This window comes from Nematolebias whitei, chromosome 5 (assembly GCF_014905685.2).
Source record: "Nematolebias whitei isolate Nwh7 chromosome 5, NemWhi1, whole genome shotgun sequence".
Lineage (NCBI taxonomy): Eukaryota > Metazoa > Chordata > Actinopteri > Cyprinodontiformes > Rivulidae > Nematolebias > Nematolebias whitei.
Genome location: NC_056502.1, coordinates 33,935,987 through 33,955,793, shown reverse-complemented (window position 1 = coordinate 33,955,793; position 19,807 = coordinate 33,935,987). Strand labels below are relative to the sequence as shown.

At 38.9% G+C, this 19,807-nt stretch overlaps 2 protein-coding genes across 2 annotated transcripts in view; one reads left to right on the top strand and one right to left on the bottom strand.

Annotated features, from left to right (window-relative positions):
* Positions 1-19,807, bottom strand: part of sdha (succinate dehydrogenase complex, subunit A, flavoprotein (Fp)) — a 206,477-nt gene that overhangs the window by 6,476 nt on the left and 180,194 nt on the right. The gene's annotated exons all lie outside the window — the stretch shown is intronic.
* On the top strand, positions 6,893-18,093 carry hpn (hepsin). The gene is made up of 10 exons (XM_037676485.1): positions 6,893-6,995; positions 9,727-9,856; positions 10,721-10,840; positions 10,958-10,998; positions 12,189-12,354; positions 12,536-12,726; positions 15,028-15,123; positions 15,333-15,475; positions 15,642-15,806; positions 18,049-18,093. Exons 1-10 carry the CDS (start codon positions 6,893-6,895, stop codon positions 18,091-18,093), a joined length of 1,200 nt encoding a protein of 399 aa, XP_037532413.1.

Genomic DNA, 19,807 nt, shown 5'->3' with positions numbered 1-19,807 from the left:
TTAACCACTTTTGCTCCATATTTCTGTTTGGAGCTAAACCAGTCAGATCCTGCTGGAAATCACCCAGACAACATAAAGGACAATACAAAGCCCCACCAAGGAATCAAAAGGTCAGCTGATGGGCCGGACCTCCACGTTCAGCACATGTTCCTCTACATTTGCGTCAGTGCAGTTGGATACTGAATGTACCGTACGGTGTCTCAACAGTGTGACAAAACAGTCGGCTGCCCGGCTCCCGTTTCTCCACATCTTGCTCAGTGTCTTGTTTTTTTGTATTTTATGAAGTTGTGTAACTTCCTGTCCTCAGCCCTCAGATTGTATCTTATTCAAATAAAAGAAGAAGAAGGGGGGGGATGACTTTCACTTCTACTTTTCACTGACCAGAAATAATCTGGAGGAGTGTACTGTAGCTTTTATTCACTGGTTTTACTCTTCTTTTTTACACGTCACCATCTTTTCTCCAGTCCACGTGCTGCACACAACTCAGATTATGGAAAAGTGGATTGGGATTATTTTTGTGTTAATGCCAGGTAAATTGAACCCTTTTATATAATGTTTAACAAATGTGATGACGTGATAATCCGGTAATCTGTTTTGTTTTTTTCCTCTAAGGGGTCTGGAGTGGAAACTGGCAGGTGAGCCTTGAGAACCAGTGTGCTTTAAAGGGCTCGTCCGTGGTTTTAAGATGTGAATATGACTACCCTTTTGGGCACCTCGTCACCTCCGTCAGCTGGTTGAAATCCCAGCTCGTATCTAACAGATGGAGTCTGATACCCGTCTCTGAACTTTCCTCAAGCCCAGATCATTTTAAATACCTCGGTAATTACCGGGGCGACTGCAGACTGCAGGTGAATGATGTTCGACCCTCGGATACAGGAAAATATTGTTTTCATTTTGTAACAACACTCAGCAGGTGGAAAAGTAAAACATGTGCTTTTCTGGTGGTAAAAGGTAATGAAACCAGAACAAATAAGCAACTATTCCCTCCTGTCTAAAAGAAGAAGATGATGTATTGACTGGTGTGTTTTGTTTCTCTGGTGTAGAGCTGGTGGCTGTTGTGCAGCCGAGCACCGTGACGGAGGGAGACACCGTCAGCCTGACCTGCATGTCAGGTTGTCCCGAACTTACAAAGATCTGGTTCAAAGATGGATATCGTGTTCGGGGAACAAGCTTCCAGGCCAGCAGAGAGGATGCTGGGAGGTACCACTGTGCTGTTGGAGGACAGGAGAAAGTCTCGTCTGCTCCTGTTAGTCTCACTGTTCGCTGTGAGTCCACGCTTTGATTTATTTTTATTTTATTTGTTTGCTGTCCGATAGTTTTCTGTATTAATCAGTCATGCTTCCTACATGTGAATCCTATTTGTGTAGTAAACAAGCCAATTATCACAGTAGCCTCCTCGTCTTATCAGCTAATCTATATTATCAGTTAATTAAGGAATCCAGTGTTGAAGCGTTGAAGCACTTTTACTATTCACCTGTTATTCTTCCAGTTCTGCATAAGTTTGCAGCTTCTGAATAATTCATAACAAAAAAACATCAAAAAGTGACAAAGCCAGTGATAATGTGCTGTAATCATTGGTAGCAGTAGATTTTAGGACACAAATAAATAAACTGCTAAAACTTTCCACTTACACAACATTTTTGCAAAACCAGGAGACCCATGTTACCAAAAAACACGTTTTGAAACATCAGCCAGAGTTCAAACGAGGCACAGATCGGCTTTACCTGACTGGTTTGGCATTCTGAGACTTTTGTTTTTACTGGATGCCAGTTCACCTGCAGACTTGCTGGACTCCTACTTCAGCTTCAGTCAATGGTCCATCATTCTGTCAGGGAGCGACGAATAAAAGGATCCAAATTAACACAATTAATAATACATAAAGAACTTAAGAGAATGAAAACGAAGGATTTTTAAAATAAGACAAAAAGCTGACGAGGCAGTAAAACATAACTTCAAAGAACCAACAGGGAAGCAGGTAAACGAATCGATGTGATGGAACCATGACTGAAGCTGAACTGCTGCTGAAAGAACTGTTCAAGAGTCTGCAGCAAGTAAGACAAGTTAGTAATGAGGCGCAGGTATTTTAGTCAGTCGTTTCTAGTTTTACTCTTTGTCCGAGGCTTTCTTTTTGCTCTGCATTTCTGCCTGCCTGCCTGAACTGTTTGAAAGTGACAGATAGGTGTGTGGTTACCATAGCAACCCTAATGAGCCACGGCAGCAGCTTCAACATCTTTGGATCTCAGTTCTTTCACAGTCTCATCAGAATGTTGTTATTTTGTCAGCTTAGATGACATATTGTCTAAATGTATTGTTCATCAACACGTTCAGCTCATCCAGAACGTTCTTGCTACGACTTTTGGTATCGGTGCAATTTTTACTTTTTGAAATATTTGGATTTTTCTGCCATGTTTTTCTTAATGAATGTGACTGGAGCTCCTTTACAACAATGCCCCCCCCACACACACACACACACAATTTTTTTTTTATTAAAAAAAAACTAAACAATTATAGTTAAAAAACAAAACAGCTAGTCATCACATCCTTCAAACCCTTTGAGAAAACCTTTTACTGTTCATTTCGGCTTTTGTTCTGCTTTAGCTCCTTTCAGCCTTTTTCTGCTAAATTCAACTAGTTTTGAAATATTTTTTTTACTAACTTCAGTCTTTTTTTTTCTGCCTTTTGATATTCTTTTAAATATTCTCTACTATTTATGCTTATGCGCTTCATGTTATTTTCAGCTATTTTTTAAAATCTTTTCAGCTTTTTGATGCAAATTTCAACTTCCTTTTGCTAATTTCGGATTATTTGTAATATATTCCACCACTCTTTGACTATTTCAGCTTTTTCTGCTCTATTCTGCTTTCTCTACACGTTGCTGCCATTTTTCTGCTGCTTTCAGCTTTTATTTTCCTGCTTTCAGCAATAAGTTATACATTTCATCCTCCATACTAAACATCCACACTGTATTTCCACAGGAAACCAAGTCTTGCAGCTAAAATACCAAATGTAAATGTGAGTCAAACAGTCATGGGTTGTGTCAACAGCATTTTTCTCTGTGACACTGATAAAGAAGAAATACTGAGTATTGTAAAAAAAAAAAAATGCAGATAAAAGATGTCAAGACTGGATGGACATGGACATGATGTTTTTAAAGGATATAATGAGTTATATTATTGAACTATTTACATATACAGTATATGTAATTTATCATTTTCAACAGGAAAATTTCCAGAAAATATGAAAATAGCAAAGAGCAAAGCTAGTTCCTCTTTATAAGAATGGTGAGAAATGTGTGTTCACTTATTACAGACCAATATCCTTGTTGCCACAATTTTCAAAAATATTAGAGAAATTATTTGTAACCAGAGTAGATTGATTTTTAGACAAACAGAATATTTTAAGTAATAGTCAATATGGGTTTAGAACAAATAATTCAACGTCAGTGGCTCTCATGGAACTAAAAGAAGAGATAACAAATGCTATTGATTAAAAACAGTATTGTGTAGTGGACTAGGCCTACGTCGAAACTAAGTCTAAGGTCAAAACTCTTGACCTTTAGAACCTTGTGGGACAGGAACTGTCATTTCATGTATTTGAATACATGAATACAGGTTCACCCATCCTGAGACTTTCTTTCTTGAAGATTCAAGTGAAAAGAACACTCTCTTTTTATTATCATTACTATCTTACAAATGTTGATAATCAAAGTGTCTTAGTTCAAACCATTTTAGATGTTGCAGTGAACTAATCAATTTTATTAACTGAGTAATGATTTTTATTCTCATGTTAAAAGCTGTTGCAGAGTAATTATGCATTTTTCTGATTTCTGCTTTTGAATGAGCAAGTGTGTGCATTTACAAGGTTACAGTCAAACGAAAAACAAGTTGTTATGTTAAAACTGTCATGTTTTAGAATCCTCTCAGACGTAAGTAGAGATGTTTTGCACCTGTTTCTTAAACACGCCACAACAAAACCCTCTCGGTCTGTGAGAACATTTCTGACCTGTCTCATAACAATTCTCGCTGTCTCTAACCTATTACGTCACAAAAACACACCCCTTCTGGTCGTTTCTGACCAATGAAAAATCCCAAAAAGTGAACCGGGAAAGAGTCTTTAAAATGTCAGTACTTCCTGGTCTACAGAGTCTCACGGAGTTACAGACTCACAGAGTTACAGAGTTGGAGAGTTGTCAGACTTCTAGAGTTCTGGAGTTCTGATGGAGTGCTGTTGGAGTTCCTGACATGACAACAAAGCTCTTCCGAGTTCCATGGGATTATAACATTTTCCACTGAGGTGAATGTGTGTCGAACAGAGCCTCGCCACTACTTCTGACGAGCTACAGCCATTCTAAGGAGACGCTGGACCGGTAGCGTTAACGGAACACCATATCTGCTGATTATCATCAGAAAGGTAATGGGTCAAGTTTCCTACCAAGCGTACCGAGGCGAGCTGGGCTTCTGATGGAGAGTGTCGGTTCTGGTGAACATTCCTCCCCTCCCATTCAATCTTAACTCACTCTAAACTTCTTTTCATCTTTAACTTTCTATCAAGTAGAAATTCTCCCAGATATTTAGAAATGTCTGTGTAAAATGCTCACCCACATTCATGTGGGTAAAAGATCATAGTTGTACAGTTTTCATAAATGTCTTTGGTGCAGCAACGGAAAAATCATGGCCGTATGATTTTTCCTGATTGATTGCTTATATTGTTATTTTCATAATTTGCCAAATTAATGTAAATGTTTGATGTTAAATTTGATTCTGTAAATAAATGACCGCATTCATTTTGATGGGTCAAATATAAATGACGTCTCACTTTGCATTTCCTTAAATTCAATGCACGTTTTATTCAGTCCAGAAAAATGAGGAACCCGCGTTAAATGATGAATATATCCCAGCATCTGTTCATCTACAATTGTGTTGGCGTTTTTGTTTATTTAAAAAAGGACTTTGACACTATTGACCACACCATTCTCCTTGAAAAACTGAATATATATGGGATTAGAGGATTAGCACTACAGTGGATATCCAGTTATTTGAGTAACAGGAGACAGTTTGTACAGGTAAACGATGTAAGATCTGAATTTTGTGTTAATAGATGTGGAGTCCCTCAAGGCTCTGTGTTGGGACCAAAGTTGTTTAATTTGTATGTGAATGATCTGGTTGATGTGTCAGGGCTTTTGAAGTGTGTTTTATTTGCAGATGATGCCACATTTTTTCGTTCGGGTTATTGAACGGATGTTAGAAATGATACAGGTAGAATTTGTAAAAATACAAACTTTGTTCCAACTTACGTTATCATTAAATTTGGGGGGAAAAAAACCTACATGATATATAGTAATAGAAAGAAAATTATTAAAGTCCCATTTAAAATTGACAGTATTGAAATTCATAGAGATAATGAAATAAAATTTGTGGATGTCGTTAAGCTGACATGGAAATCTCATGTAAATTATTTAAGAATAAAAATAGTAAAATCAATTGTATTACTGTATAAAGTAGAATAGTTTTTGAATGACAAAGCTTTGTATATATTGTATAATGCAATGAGTGTTTCATATTTAATCTACTGTATTGAAGTAAGGGGACAAGCATATATGAAGTGCTATGGTCCCCCAACAAATATATTATTTCATCAGTTGAATTATTAAAATTTTATGATTTGGTTGAATACAGTATTTTACAAGTCATGAATAAAGCTCATAAAAAATATTACCCCCAAATATTCAGTTAAAATTTGTTAAAGAGTCATTATAACTTTAAGGGAATGGAAATGTTTGTAAAACCTCCATTTAGAACTAGTCTGAAGGAGAGCTGTGTTATAATTCAGGGAATAAGATTGATATCACCATAAAAATTTCTAAAACAATTTGTTTTTTGTTTTTTAAGAAATGCACTTTCTCCAGTAATCATATAGTTTTAGCTGACCAGTCTGCTGATTACAAAATGATGATTGATTGGATGGACCTAAAAGGATGACTGGAAGGATTCATTTTAATTTTAGGAACCTACAACTATACCGGTAATGGCTCAGGTAATAACCTTATTGACTGACTTAGGTTAGTCACATTCTGTTTGTTCAAAAATAATAAATTAATATTATCTTCTCTGATCTGGTGCAAATTTCATATTTAATCTTTGACTCAGGACGATATGCTTTGTCCAAATAAACTGAGTTCCTGAACTAGAGGAGGTATTTTTTTTCTTGAAACATCACATTCTTTGATACTCAGAAGATCTTAGGATCACAGCCTGTTCATCACTCCTGTTTAGGATCACAGCCTGTTCATCACTCCTGTTTGTGTCTAAAACTCCTGATCTTCTCAACAGATCCTCCAAAGGACGTGACGCTGACAGTGAGTCCATCAGGACCCATCATCAAAGGAAGCACAGTGAATTTAACCTGCAGCAGCGACGCCAACCCCCCTGTGACACAAGACGGTTATAGTCTGTACCAAGGCAGGGAGATCATCTGCTCAGAGCAGAACCACATCATCCCCGGCATCCAGCCCAGCCAGAGTGGATGGTACCACTGCCGGGCCGGGAACACCATCAGCCAGGGAGGCAGCAACCTGAGGAACTCGCCAGAAGTTTACATCGATGTGCTGTGTGAGAGAGAAGAGCATACCTGAACCCAGACAGATATATTCAACATTCAATGATGCTATTTTGAGTTAAAGCTCTTGTCTTGACTTATTTTTCCAGATGGTCCAATAAACATCTCAGTTTCTGTGTCTCCACGTGAAACTGTGGAGGGCAGCAGAGTGAATCTGACCTGCAGCTGTGCAGCTAACCCTGAAGTCAACAACTACACCTGGTTCAGAAGGGCAGGGCCCCCCGGCTCCAGCTCCATGGTTCAGGTGGGTTCAGGACAAGTGCTGTCTTTTCACTCCATGGGGGAGTCCCACAGGGGTCTGTACTTGTGCCACGTCAGGAATGAGCTGGGAGAAAACAACTCACCGGAGATGATGCTGTCAGTGATGGAGAAGCAGAAGGGTTTGTGACTTTGTTTACAGAGTTGGAGGAGGACCAGGTGCCTCAGACAACATTTAAATCTTAAGTTCTGGGTGTTTCTCTGCAGGAAGTGAGACTCTTCTGATCTTAGCTGGAACTGGAGTCTCTCTTTTGGTCATGCTAGGGATAGCTTTGTTTCTGTTCAGGTAAGTGAACAACAACAGGATGGCTGATTGATTCATATAATTTTTTACTGCAAGCAGGTCCATTTTTATTTATTTCACCATCTCAGTGTTTTGTTTCTGCTTGTTCATTTACTTTGTCCTGACTGACGTATGCATTATTTAAATTTCTGCTGTTTTGTACAAATCCTGGAGTTTGACAGGGTCATTTGAAGTCTGCACACAGTCAGAATTCAGAACGCAGCATGACTTTTAGCTTTGTTGTGAAATTATCATAATTCACTGTGCTCATTCTGTTGATGTAGTTACATGAAAACGTATGTAATTTACGATAAGCTGGATCTTACAAATCATCTACAGCGCTGTAAAAATGATGTTGTGAGATGAAGCAACAATCGCATCTTTCTGGCTGGTGTAAAGTTGAGAGAAGGTCCATAAATATGGTATGGTGTAAAAGTTTATTCATTTTAAAAAAGTACAAAACAATTCCATAACAATATAAAAAGATACAAGAGATTTAAAATGAAAGGCAGCAGAAAGAAGAAAAATCTTATTATATCTGCCCCTTTTTTCAAAGGATTATTTCAATCATAATTTTCAAGTAACGGAACAAAATGAATAACTCTTTCTAATTTTTCTAATTCTAATACAAAAAACACACTAAGTTACTTCATATATACTTTTTTAACAATCCAGTTTTGATCTTTTTCTTAAATGTACACATTGACTTGACATTTTTCACATCACTCTCTAGACCATTCCACAATCCAACTCCTTGGATTGAGGTAGACCTTCCCTTCAGACTAGTTCTGAGTTGTGGTTTGACAAATATCTCTATCCCCTTAAGATTATAACAACTTTGTCTTTTAACAAAATTTCTTTGAATATTTAACGGTAATATGTTATTTTGAGCACTATACATAACTGATAAAATACTATAATCTACTAAATCATGGAACTTCAATAACTTCAGTTGATAAAATAATGTGCTTGATGGGTGACTGTAATGCTTTCTGGTGATAATTCTTACAGCTCTTTTCTGTAAAATAAAAATAGGTTTTGTAAATGTTTTACATGCTTCCCCCCAAACATCAATGCAATAGATTAAATGTGGAACAATAATTGTGTTATACAACATGTACAGAGCTTTATCATTTAATAATTCCCTGACTTTGTATAGTACTGCAATATATTTAGATATTTTTGTTCTTACAGAATTTATGTGATTTTTCCATGTTAGCTGTTCATCAATGATTACACCCAAAAATTTAATCTCATTAACTCTACAAATCTCAACACCCTCAGTTTTAAATGGATCATCAACAGTTCTCTTTTTGTTACTAAATATCATGTATTTAGTTTTATCTAACTTTAATGATAATTTATTAAGTTTAAACCAAGTTTGTATTTGATCAAATTCTGTCTTCATCAATTCCAACATCCGTTTTACATCTTTACCCAAACAAAAAAATATGGTGTCATCTGCAAAAAGGACACATTTGAGGAGTCCTGATACATTCACTAAGTCATTCACATATAAAATAAATAACTTTGGTCCAAGTACAGAGCCTTGAGGAACTCCACAAGTGATATTGCAGAGGTCAGATTTTACACCATTTATTTGTACAAACTGTTTCCTATCTTTTAAATAGCTAGATACCCAGTGTAATGCTGGTCCTCTTATACCATATTTATTTAATTTTCCAAGGAGAGTAGTGTGGTCAATAGTATCGAATGCTTTTTTTAAATCAGCACAGGTTGAACAACTGGGAGATAAAATTAGAGAGGCCAAACTGAGATGGTTTGGACATGTCCAGAGGAGGGACAGTGGGTGTATTGGTAGAAGGATGTTAGAAATGCAACTGCAGGTTTGAGTCTAGCTTGTGTCAGGAAGAGTATCTGAGATAAAATATGAACCACATCTTTCTCACAAATCTGCTTGCTGTGGCGACCCCTGAAGAAGAGCGTGACCAAAAGAAAAACAACATTCTGAGGTGTCAAACTCATTTACAAAAGGGGCCAAAATTAAAACCTTTTTCAAACTAAGGGCCAACTTCAGAAACTACATGAACTCAAATCATATACCGAACATCTTTTCTTGGTTGCAGGTTCCTCAACAAGAGTTTGATTTGTCTCATTTGATGTTTTCTGTTGTGCTTTCAACATCATAATCAAAGGTTAATGAAAAAATTCAAGAGATAGAAGTATATTATGTTTCACATATCATCCTGAGGGCCAGATAAGATGTCAGCAAGGGCCACATTTGGCCCCCGGGCCTTGAGTTTGACACATATGATTTAGAGGAAGTAATAATATGAAGAAGCACTTTGATAACTTTATCTAAAACATGTAAGTCTTTACAACAGGTTGTTTTCAAATTAGGGTGTAAGTTTGAGGTTTTTACATTCACAGTAATTTGGACTATTTTCTTGGTGTTCGTTCCTCAACGGGACAAAAACCAAGACTTCATTTGTTACATTATATAATGGAAAGCTTTATTGTTTGTAGGTAATTGATTTAAAACTGATCTTTGGGAATGTGCTGCTTTTCCAGTTACGTTGAAGTAACTCTGTCCATTTCACTCCCTGCAGTTCAGGTAAATTCACCTGACCAGCGTCTCCGAGTCTTTGACTCTGCACAGAGGAGGTGGCGTCAGGTGTGTTCCTCCCCAGCCAATGAGCTTCTTGCAAGCATCAGCTGTGAGGAAGTTGGGTTTGTCAGGTGAGTTAACGTCAGTCAGAGTTTTATGCTGCAGAAGCTTCTCTAAGGGTTTATTTCAACTGCGATAGAAGCTGAATGTGTTGACTTTCTGTCTGAACGAGCGTCCCAGGGTCAGGAACCTTTTTTCAACACCAGCCCAATATCCATGCAGCCACAGAGCAGGTGACACACAGGAAACTCTTTTTTGGAGTTTGTACAAACTTTTCACAACAAACGGGGACATAACAAACATTATTAAGAAAAAGTCACGTTTTAGTTTGAATTCAACATGCAGCAAACATGTTTTACACCAGGAAATGAGTTTGTAATGAAGATCTCAGCAGAACCTGAACCCTGTCTTTGTATTTCCCTCTTATTGTACGAAGTCACAACTATCACACCTGTATGATTGTGCTGTTTAAAAGGCTGCATCTGAAGCTAAAACTGATTTTAAATGTGCATAATTTGGTTTCTGCAGCTTCAGTAGATTTTAATAATCCAAAATATTCATAAACTTCAGAAATGACCAGAACCTGACGTAGTAAGTGCAGGTACTCTGGTCTTCTCTAAACCCAGCCAGTCGAGACAGATGGCTGGAGATCCTCAGCCTGGTTCTGGTTCTGCTGGAGGTTTACAGGGACTTGTTTATTTCCACTGTCACCAATGAGCTGCTCAGGATGGAAGATTGTGACAAAGTTGACATTCAAAACAATCTTCTGGCTTCCTTAGATAACTTTTCAGTTATGGACATTTTACAATGTATGGAAACGTATTTGTGCCCTGAGATGACATCTGTCTTGAACTGGCACTGTATAAATGAACTGACCTGAAGCTGCTTTATCAGCCTGTCTGAACAGACCTGGCTAAAGATCATGTCTGTTTCAGCGTGGTGAATTATTCTGTCACCTTGGTGCCAGAAGCCGGTGGTGATGCTGGAGACTTCTTCTGCGTCCGACATGAAGAGCTCAGCTACGGCAAGAAAATGAAAGACTCCTTATTTCCATGGTAGCTAACCCCAGACGACTTTACCTCCCAACCCACTTCAGACTGAGCTACTCATTTCTATCACTCATCTAGTAAATGTATTGATGTTTTGTAATGTTTGTCTTCGCTGTGTTTCAGTGACTGTGACAGCAGAGAGGTTCTCACACTGTTGTGTCAAGGTAAAACATCTGATCTTCACTCGTTCATCCTAACCCTCTGCCTTACTTTAAACTCGCACCAACCTATGAACTTTCCCCTCATTCATCCAGTTCCTGCTGCTGCCTTTTACTCCTGAACGGTAAACTGTTGGCTTTGTGCATCTTGATCCTTCTGATGAGGTTGTCTTCAGCCACTGAAGGTTTTCTTTTATACACCAGTCAAAAGGCTGATGTATTGTATTTTATTATGGTGTAGTCTTCGTCCGTACATCCATAAATATTATCTTGTCCCACCCAAAGCTCCTGAACCACTCAAGATAATTTAACACAATGTGATACACAAGACGGAGTGTCACATACACTTTTCATCACCCCAGGGCCAAGGTCAAGGTCACAAGGTCACAAATCAACCTTGTCCCACTAATAACATCTGATCTGCTCAAGGTAATTTAATGAGACTTGATACACATGTATACTGCCAATAGACTTCAGTTCAATTCAGTTTATTTATTAGCTTCAAGTCACAACAGAAGTCGTCACAGAGCACTGAACAGAAATATTCACAAACATAAAAAAGTCAATTAGTAAAAGTTCTCTCTCTCTATATATATATATATATATATCTAAGGAAGCCAGCAGATTGTGATGAATCTGCACGTCATCACAGTCTCCCATCCTGAGCAAGCACAAAGGCAACAGTGGAAAGGAAAAACTCCCTTTTAACAGGAAGAAACCTCCAGCAGAACCAGGCTCAGAACGAACGGCCATCTGCTTCGACCAGTTGGGTTTGAGAGGACAGGAAGGAGGAATGAACACAGAATGGCAGGTCCAGGTGTCCTTTCTACTGGAGGAAAGACAAAAACACATGTTAAGATAGAAATAAGTACAAATACAGACAGGTAGAATGCACGTTGTGTAATCTTTTCATCACTGTAGCTCTATGGTCAAGGTCACAAATCAAGGTCTTTGCTTGTCCAGGCCATTACAATAGATTTCTGTTTTGCTGTTTGTTTGTCAACAGGCGTATGATGAGCCGTGTGCTGTACTCTTGTTTTACAGTTTTTCCTTTACATTTTAAATTTTCCTCCTGTTGCATTCTTCTAAAACCTGTAGTTAGGCTCACTACAAGACATTTTATTCAAAAACTGCAGCATTTTCAAAAAGTTTTGACCCGTTTTGTTGGTCTCTCTCCGTCTGTTTCGGTTCGACAGACTGCGGCAGGAGAAGCTTTGCAGCGGACCGTATCGTTGGAGGCGTGGATGCGAGGCAGGGCAGCTGGCCCTGGCAGGTCAGCTTACAGTATGATGGTGTTCATCAGTGTGGAGGATCCATCATCTCAAACCGCTGGGTGGTTTCTGCAGCCCACTGCTTCCCAGAGTAAGTTAGGCACAAAACATAAATGAACTCTTTACGAGAACTTGTTAAATTAGTTTGTTTTGCTCTGCGGAGACAGAAAGGATCATAAAAATATATAGTGTTTGTGTTTAAATATTGAGAACTCAGGACATAAATAAAAAGAGACATTCCCTCGTCTTTATATTCCCTCCCCCTCTGTTAGGCGCTATCGCTTCGTGAACCGCTGGCGTGTCCTGCTGGGCTCCATCTTCAACAAACCAGTCAACGCTAACGTGGCAGAGGTGAAGACCATTGTTTACCACAGCAGCTACCTGCCTTTCGTTGACGCCAACATCGATGACAACAGCAGGGACATCGCTGTTCTGGCCCTCACACAGCCGCTCACCTTCAGTGGTAATACACACAGTTTAAAAGTAACTCACAGAAACTTGTACAGTCTGATGATGTCAAGAAAAGAAGACAAAATGGTTCTACATATTCCGCTGCATTTTATGACCTGTAGGACATGTCTGACATCTAGAGTTGGAATTGTGTAATAGCTGATGAAGAACCTCAGTCATGTAGGTCATGGTCAATTCCGTGACGTGACTTGAAAAGGACAAGGTAACAATCATTCTTTTTACCACAGATTATATCCAGGGGAAGCCATTTCAAGCTTATATGAAAATCCACAAAATAGGAACAACACTCAGATCCATCGTCAACAGCATCAACTCTGACGTAATACTGCAGAACATCTTGCTGGTATTTTAGCACATCTTGTTACAAACACGTCATTTCACACAGAACTCCATGGACTTTGCAAACAAAGTTAAACATCTGAAGATGGCTCCAGGAGAAACTTGTATCTGTGGATGTCACTTCACTTTTCACACCCGCATCAGAGGTGGTAGAAACTGTCAGGACACGTCTTCAACAAGATTATGACCTCAGCAACAGGACCGATTTCTCTCTGGATCAGATCTGTGCCCTGATGGAGCTTTGTCGTTCCACAACTTATTTCAAGTTCAATGACAGCTTTGACAGACAGTAGCATGGTTGTCCCATGTGATCTCCGGTTCAGATATGCGGATGACACTTGGATTAAAATCCATACAAAAGAAGTAGAATGGTTCAGCAGACACATCAACTCTGTGGACAACAACATCAAGTTAAGCTGCGGTGAACATGGAAGGAGATGAAAGCCTCAACATTGATGTTTACAGGAAACCTACTCACACGGACGAGAACCTTCTGTTTGAGTCTCACCACCCACTGGAACACAAACCTTCTGTCTTCAGAACTTTATTCCACCAGGTGAACATGTCCCCACAAAGACAGAAGGAACAGAAACACAACAAAGAAACTCTCCAAACCTGTGGAGATCCTAACTGGACCTTTGTCAAATCAGCAAACACATCCAAAAAAAACATGATGCAGAACAAAACAGAGTCAGAAAAACATTGTCATCCTAGATGTTGTTGGAGTATCTGAAAAACAAAAGGATTTTCTCCAAACATCCTACAAAACCCAACAGGACCCTCAGACAGAGGCTGGTCCATCTCAAGGACAGAACCCCCAAACCCAAACTGAGCGGTGTGTCTGCAGGTCAGTGCAGTGAAGGATGTTCAGACCTCAGATAAACTAACCAACCTGTTCACAGACGCATGGCCCAACACCAGAGAGCAGCTTTTCAGAACCAGATTCAGTGGTTCACCTACACCTCAAGGATAAGGGACAATCTACTGAGGACCAGCAGGTCCAGATGTTGGACAAAGAAGACAGATGGTTTAAGAGGGGGTGAAGTAAGACAATCATGTCAAACGAGAAAATCCAAAGTTAAACAGAGGAGGACATCTCAGATTTCAACTTTCTAAAACTTACAATGTAGCTTCAGTCATGATTCCAGGTCAGCTCCACTCCAATTCACACCTTCATGCAGGTGACCCAAACATCTGTCTGTGAGCCAGCCAGACAAAGAGCCTGACGAGCCTCCGCTGTGAGGGCGAGAAGTTCCAGTCTAACCTACAACTGGATCTACGAACACAACCAGGCCTCTCATGCACTTCTATAAAGCTGTGAACTGCACACACTCCAGACATTTTAGAATTGAACTGTACTTATCTATCTCCTTTGTATCTTATCAAGACACTCAAAGCTCTTTACAACACAATCTGTGCCCTCATTTATCCATTCATACAGCACTCTACTAGATCTCTACAAAGAATTATCAGAGCTTTATCACATTCATACACCAATGAGACACACATCAGAGGCAATGAGGGGTTCAGTGTCTTGCCCAGGGACACTTCAGCATGTGACTGCTGGTGGAATTGAACCCCCAACTCTTGCATTGGAGGACAACTGCTCTAACCACTCAACCACAGCCGCCCAAAGTAAGCTCCAGGATGGAAAGAACAACTGCCAGCTGCCAAATAAAATCACCTTTTCATCATCTTCCTGCAGCCCAGAGATTTATGGAAGTGTTAATCTGTAACATGGATTAACCTGATCAAGATATCATTTTTACATGTTTTTATAATTTCTGCTCAATTATGTAAAAAAGAAAGAAAAACACTAATGAATCTTATGTTAATATTTGAATAAAGTAAAATAAACGAGATAATGAACTGAACATGCTTGTTATTTAAGTTTCTTATTGGTGAAGTTTAGTATCTTTGTTTATGGTCTGTTTTTTAATATTGTTGTGTGTAGAGTACATCCAGCCTGTGTGTCTGCCTGCATACGGTCAAAGACTGACAGACGGTACGATAGGAACAGTGACGGGATGGGGGAACGTTGGATACTACGGTGGGTCGACATGTCCTTCAATCTGTGCTAAAGCTTTTCTGTTGTTTATTTGTATAACACTACATAAATATGCATGGATATATGTTTGTAAAGTTGTGTTTTGACAACTATTTGAAAGTTTTTTTAATAGAACAGTCCTAGAAGGAAGGAAATGATACATAAAGACACATTAGATGGTTGTGTTTTTTAATGTATTTTTTTTACTACAGGCCATCTAGCAGATGTTCTCCAGGAAGCCAGCGTCCCCATCATCAGTGATGCTGTCTGTAACGCTCCGGATTACTATGACAACCAAATCACCACCAGCATGTTCTGTGCAGGCTTTGAGAAAGGAGGCATCGACGCCTGCCAGGTCAGAGATACGTTGGGTTCAGGACTTTTGCACAGAAGTTTAAACGAGTTATTTTTATTTGGTTCGGTAAATTTGATTTCTGCTCTGTCTGTCTCTTATTTTTGACACGTGTTTTTACCATAGCATCATTTTTAAACATTGGCGGCTGTATTTTCTGTGAACTCAGGGAGACAGCGGGGGTCCTTTTGTAGCAGCAGACTGCCTGTCTAAAACCAGCCGGTACCGTCTGCTGGGGGTGGTGAGCTGGGGAACCGGCTGTGCCATGGCCAAGAAGCCGGGGGTCTACACCAGAGTGTCTCGATTTCTGCCCTGGATATCTACAGCCATGAGGGTGAGATATCTACCCTGTTTTGTCTGGATGTTGTGAATTATTGACAAGAAATCCATGTTTATACAATCAGTTTATGAATGTGAATGTTTTTATACAGAACTAAAACATTGGAGATACTCTCTTATTTCTTTGTATTTACAGCGTGAGGATTATGTTCCCTTGTGTGTCATCTCCCCCTTGTGGTCTGTTCCTGCTCTCCTGTTTCTCCAGTGTGTAATTAGCTTCTGCCGTCCACCTGTGGTCTTTCCCAGGTGTCTGTGTTTACCCCCTGTTAGTGTGCCTATATATCCTGTGTTTTGTTATTGATTCCCTGTCTGAGGATTGTCCTCCTTTGGCGCTCTGTTCTGTTATGTTCCCCTCCTTATGAGTAAGTTTTGCTGCCATGTTAGCAGTTTGTTTGTTTGTTTAATAAATTAACTCTCTCTGTGCTACGTGGGTTTTCTCTGGGTATTCCAGTTTCCTCCCACAGACTTAAAGCATGCACGTTAGTCTGATTGGTAATTCTAAATTGGCCCTAGGTGAGAGAGAGAATGGTTGTTTGTCTCATTTGTCTCTGTGTCCCTGTTATGGACTGGAGACCTGTCCAGGGTGTCCCCCGCCTCTCGTACAGTGACTGCTGGACATGGGCACCAGTGACCCCCGTGACCTGAAAAGGGAGAAGGGGGTAAAGATAATGGATGAATGTAATTAAAAAAAAAAACAAAAAAAGTTAAGTCAGGTCCTCTGGACGTTCAAAGAACAAAAACAAAAAAATGTAGAAACGTTTCGTCTTTCATCCGAAAGACTTCCTCAGTCTGAGGTGCTGTATTCAGCTCAGTCTTATAAATAGCACCTTCTCATAGTGGATGAACCAGTTTGCTGCTGACCTGACCCTGTCAGGATGCTAATGGTCCATTGTTAGGCTGATGGTCCTCAATCATATGAACAGCTGGTTTTGGTTGTCGGCAGCAAACTGGATGATCCACTCTGAAAAGGTGCTATTTAAGAGACTGATTATTTTGAGAGGAATAATTCCATTTATTGTCCCTCGTTGTGGAACAAAGAGTGGGAATTGGCAATGCACTCCCTTTGTCTCTCCCTCCATCTGTCCATCTGCCTGTCTGTGTTGCAAGCATGATAGCTTAAAAATACAAGTGAGGTACCAACTTCCACTTTGGCTGCATCTAAGCATAAGAAATGACATTATCAGAACTTGGGTTGTCAAGTTCCATCATTGATCCTCTCGCCAGGATCTGTCCCTCTACACTGCCAAGGACAAGCAAAAATAAATAATTAAAAACCTGTCTGTTGTTCTTCACAGTGTAACTCCTCCCCACTTGAATATCTTGCATCAAAAACATTAAGGTTTTCTTCATTCTCTGTTCAATTCCAGTCCAGAAAAACACAAATATCCAAAACAACAAACATTCACCATTCAAATCCCTCAGGGACATTGGAGTACTGCTTAATTGATTTGTGATAATTCATGCATAAAAAAGTAATAAACCTTTAATATACTCCCCGTCTGTTGTCTTTGGACAGCTGCACTGAAACTTTTGCTGTGCTTAACTGCCGATTCTGATACGTTGACACAAAGCAGACAATTGAGTGAATAACTAGTTTAAAATCTTCTCTTTAGGCCTTGTTGTTTCTGCCAAAAGTAACATTTGTTCTCATTTCTTGAGCCGATTCAGTAAAAAATACCAACCTTAACATTGTTTGACCAAATGTTTTAGCTCCTAGAATGTGACTGCTAAAGAGGCATTAGCTGAAGTATTAACGTGCAGCAGCAGATCAACTGAGGGATGATGTCAGCCTCTGTGTCTCGTCTACTGGAGTTTCTTAAAGGTGTCACTTTCAGATCCTGTACATCGATTTTTTTACACTTTTATTTTTGTTTTCCACTTGTCTCCTGACTGTTATTTATGGACCTACTGCACCACACACAGGTATAATCAGGGGTACAGACTTGTCAGGAACTGAGGAACACTTTGACAGACCCTCAGGAAATCTAAAGAACTGGAGGACAAAACCACTGGAAGAACATCTGGCCTCTTAAAAAGCAACATATAAAGGGGTTAGGGGTCATTTTAGTACTTTGCAGGTATTTTATTTTGATTAAAAAAGAAAACTGTTTAAGCAGTTTCTTCTCAACCCAGCTCCTTTTAAACACACCTGACAGTTCTTTAGTTTTCTGTCTCAACTCAAGACTTGTTTCTCTCAAGCACATCCCACATTTCTTATTCTTTTTTTTCCCCTGCAGAACTATCACAACTCTCCTGGTGTTCACAAAATGGCTCGAATATGAGTTTTCTGCTCTCCTCCTGGATGAGAAGAAAAGAGGACACTTTTCATCGATGACGCTGTGATCTGATGACAGGAGATGGACAGCTGAGTTTTTCTCACAGCTTCATATTTCTGTTCTGACTGAAACATTTTACTGAGGAGTCACCGGTTCTGAGCCTCTCCGCTTCTCCGAACGTCATCAAAAACTGTGGGAAACATGAAACATCTCAGCAGAACGGCGGTGAACTCGTCCAGTTTCTGAAGAGATCTGACAATAAACAGTGTCAGCGTGGCTGGAGAGGATCGAACATTTATACAACCTAAACCAATTATTTTCTCAGATGCACCGAGGGGTTGAGTTAAAACCTGTGATGTCTGAGCTAAGCATCAGTGAATAGATGTAGAAAACGAGCTCAGGTCCATCTGAACTGCTGTGGTAATGGAAGGAACATACAACAACAATCCTTTCTGTCAGGGTTTAGCTTCAGATGAGGTTCTGTCTTCAGAGCTGCAGATGGACGATCCATTTCTACACCTGAAGGAAAGCTTCAGGAGCCGACGATGAAAACATGCAGATAATTGGAAGGTTTGTAAGTTACGACAAAGTAAAAGTGTCCTTTTACAACATAAAGTTGTGATTTTTACCTGCAGTAGATTGTCTTTTATGCAAAAAAACATGTTCATTCTGCACGCCTGGTACAATTGATCTAATCAAAATATCAAAGTCAGTGTGTTTTTATCAGTTTTCTTGTAAATATTCTTGTTGATTAATATTTCAGAAAGGCTGCATTCATATTTTAATACAGACACATCTGACGTTACTGCTCCTGCTGCTGTGAGTGCGTACAAAATATTTCCTGATTGTGGTATTTAACAGAAACCATGTACTCAGTTCATTTACATTTTAGGGTTACATTTAGTTACAGCAAGAGGTGACACAGACTCGTCACTTTTTTTTCCTTTAAAGAACAAAAAGTGACATTTTATTTGTTTTTATATTATTATTTGAAAAAGCTGATGAGTTTCAACTTGACCGTTAAAACACGTTTTCTGTTTTCTGCCAAATAAAATCTCAAGACCAGTTAAAATAACGTTGAGTTGGGTTTTTTTTGTGTGTGTGTGGAACAGAACATATTAAACTGTGTTCAGTCCCAATTACACTGACCAGAACCACCAGCAGGTTAAATAAAGGCTGTATATACATGAATATTTTTTGTTGTTTTAATATAAATTATAAAAAATTAAACAACTCATGGCTTGGATTTTTTTTTAAAATAAATTATAGATATAATTTTATATGTATATGTCAATTTTCTTTATATAGCACATTCAAAAACAACATTTGCCAAAGTGCTTCACAAGAAGGTTAAATATATTTATATTAAATTATTCTAATCATGCCTTCAGTTTAATGAAAAATATTTGAGATTAAATTAAATAACTCCAGTTTGCCTCATTTTTAGCAATCAAATCATTGTGAAACATTTTTATAAATAAATATAAATATAAATATAGAAAGGACGAATAGTTAAGACTTTTGAGCAAGAAGTTTTCATTTAAAACTTTCTGTTTTCTGCAGATATGTTGAATAAAAGAATAAAAACGAAGCTCATCTGGACTGAACCACGGTGGCGTAGATCTCAGAACTGCTCTGCTCCTTTTCTTTGGACCTGAGGAGGAAAAGAACATAAATATACACACACACACACACACATACATACACACATATATATATA

Coding starts and splice junctions, on each gene's coding strand:
- hpn (XM_037676485.1), top strand. CDS start 6,893: ATGGGGGAGTCCCACAGGGGTCTGTACTTGTGCCACGTCAGGAATGAG. Junction 12,355..12,535: donor GCAGCCCACTGCTTCCCAGA/GTAAGTTAGGCA, acceptor CCCCTCTGTTAG/GCGCTATCGCTTCGTGAACC. Junction 12,727..15,027: donor ACAGCCGCTCACCTTCAGTG/GTAATACACACA, acceptor TGTTGTGTGTAG/AGTACATCCAGCCTGTGTGT.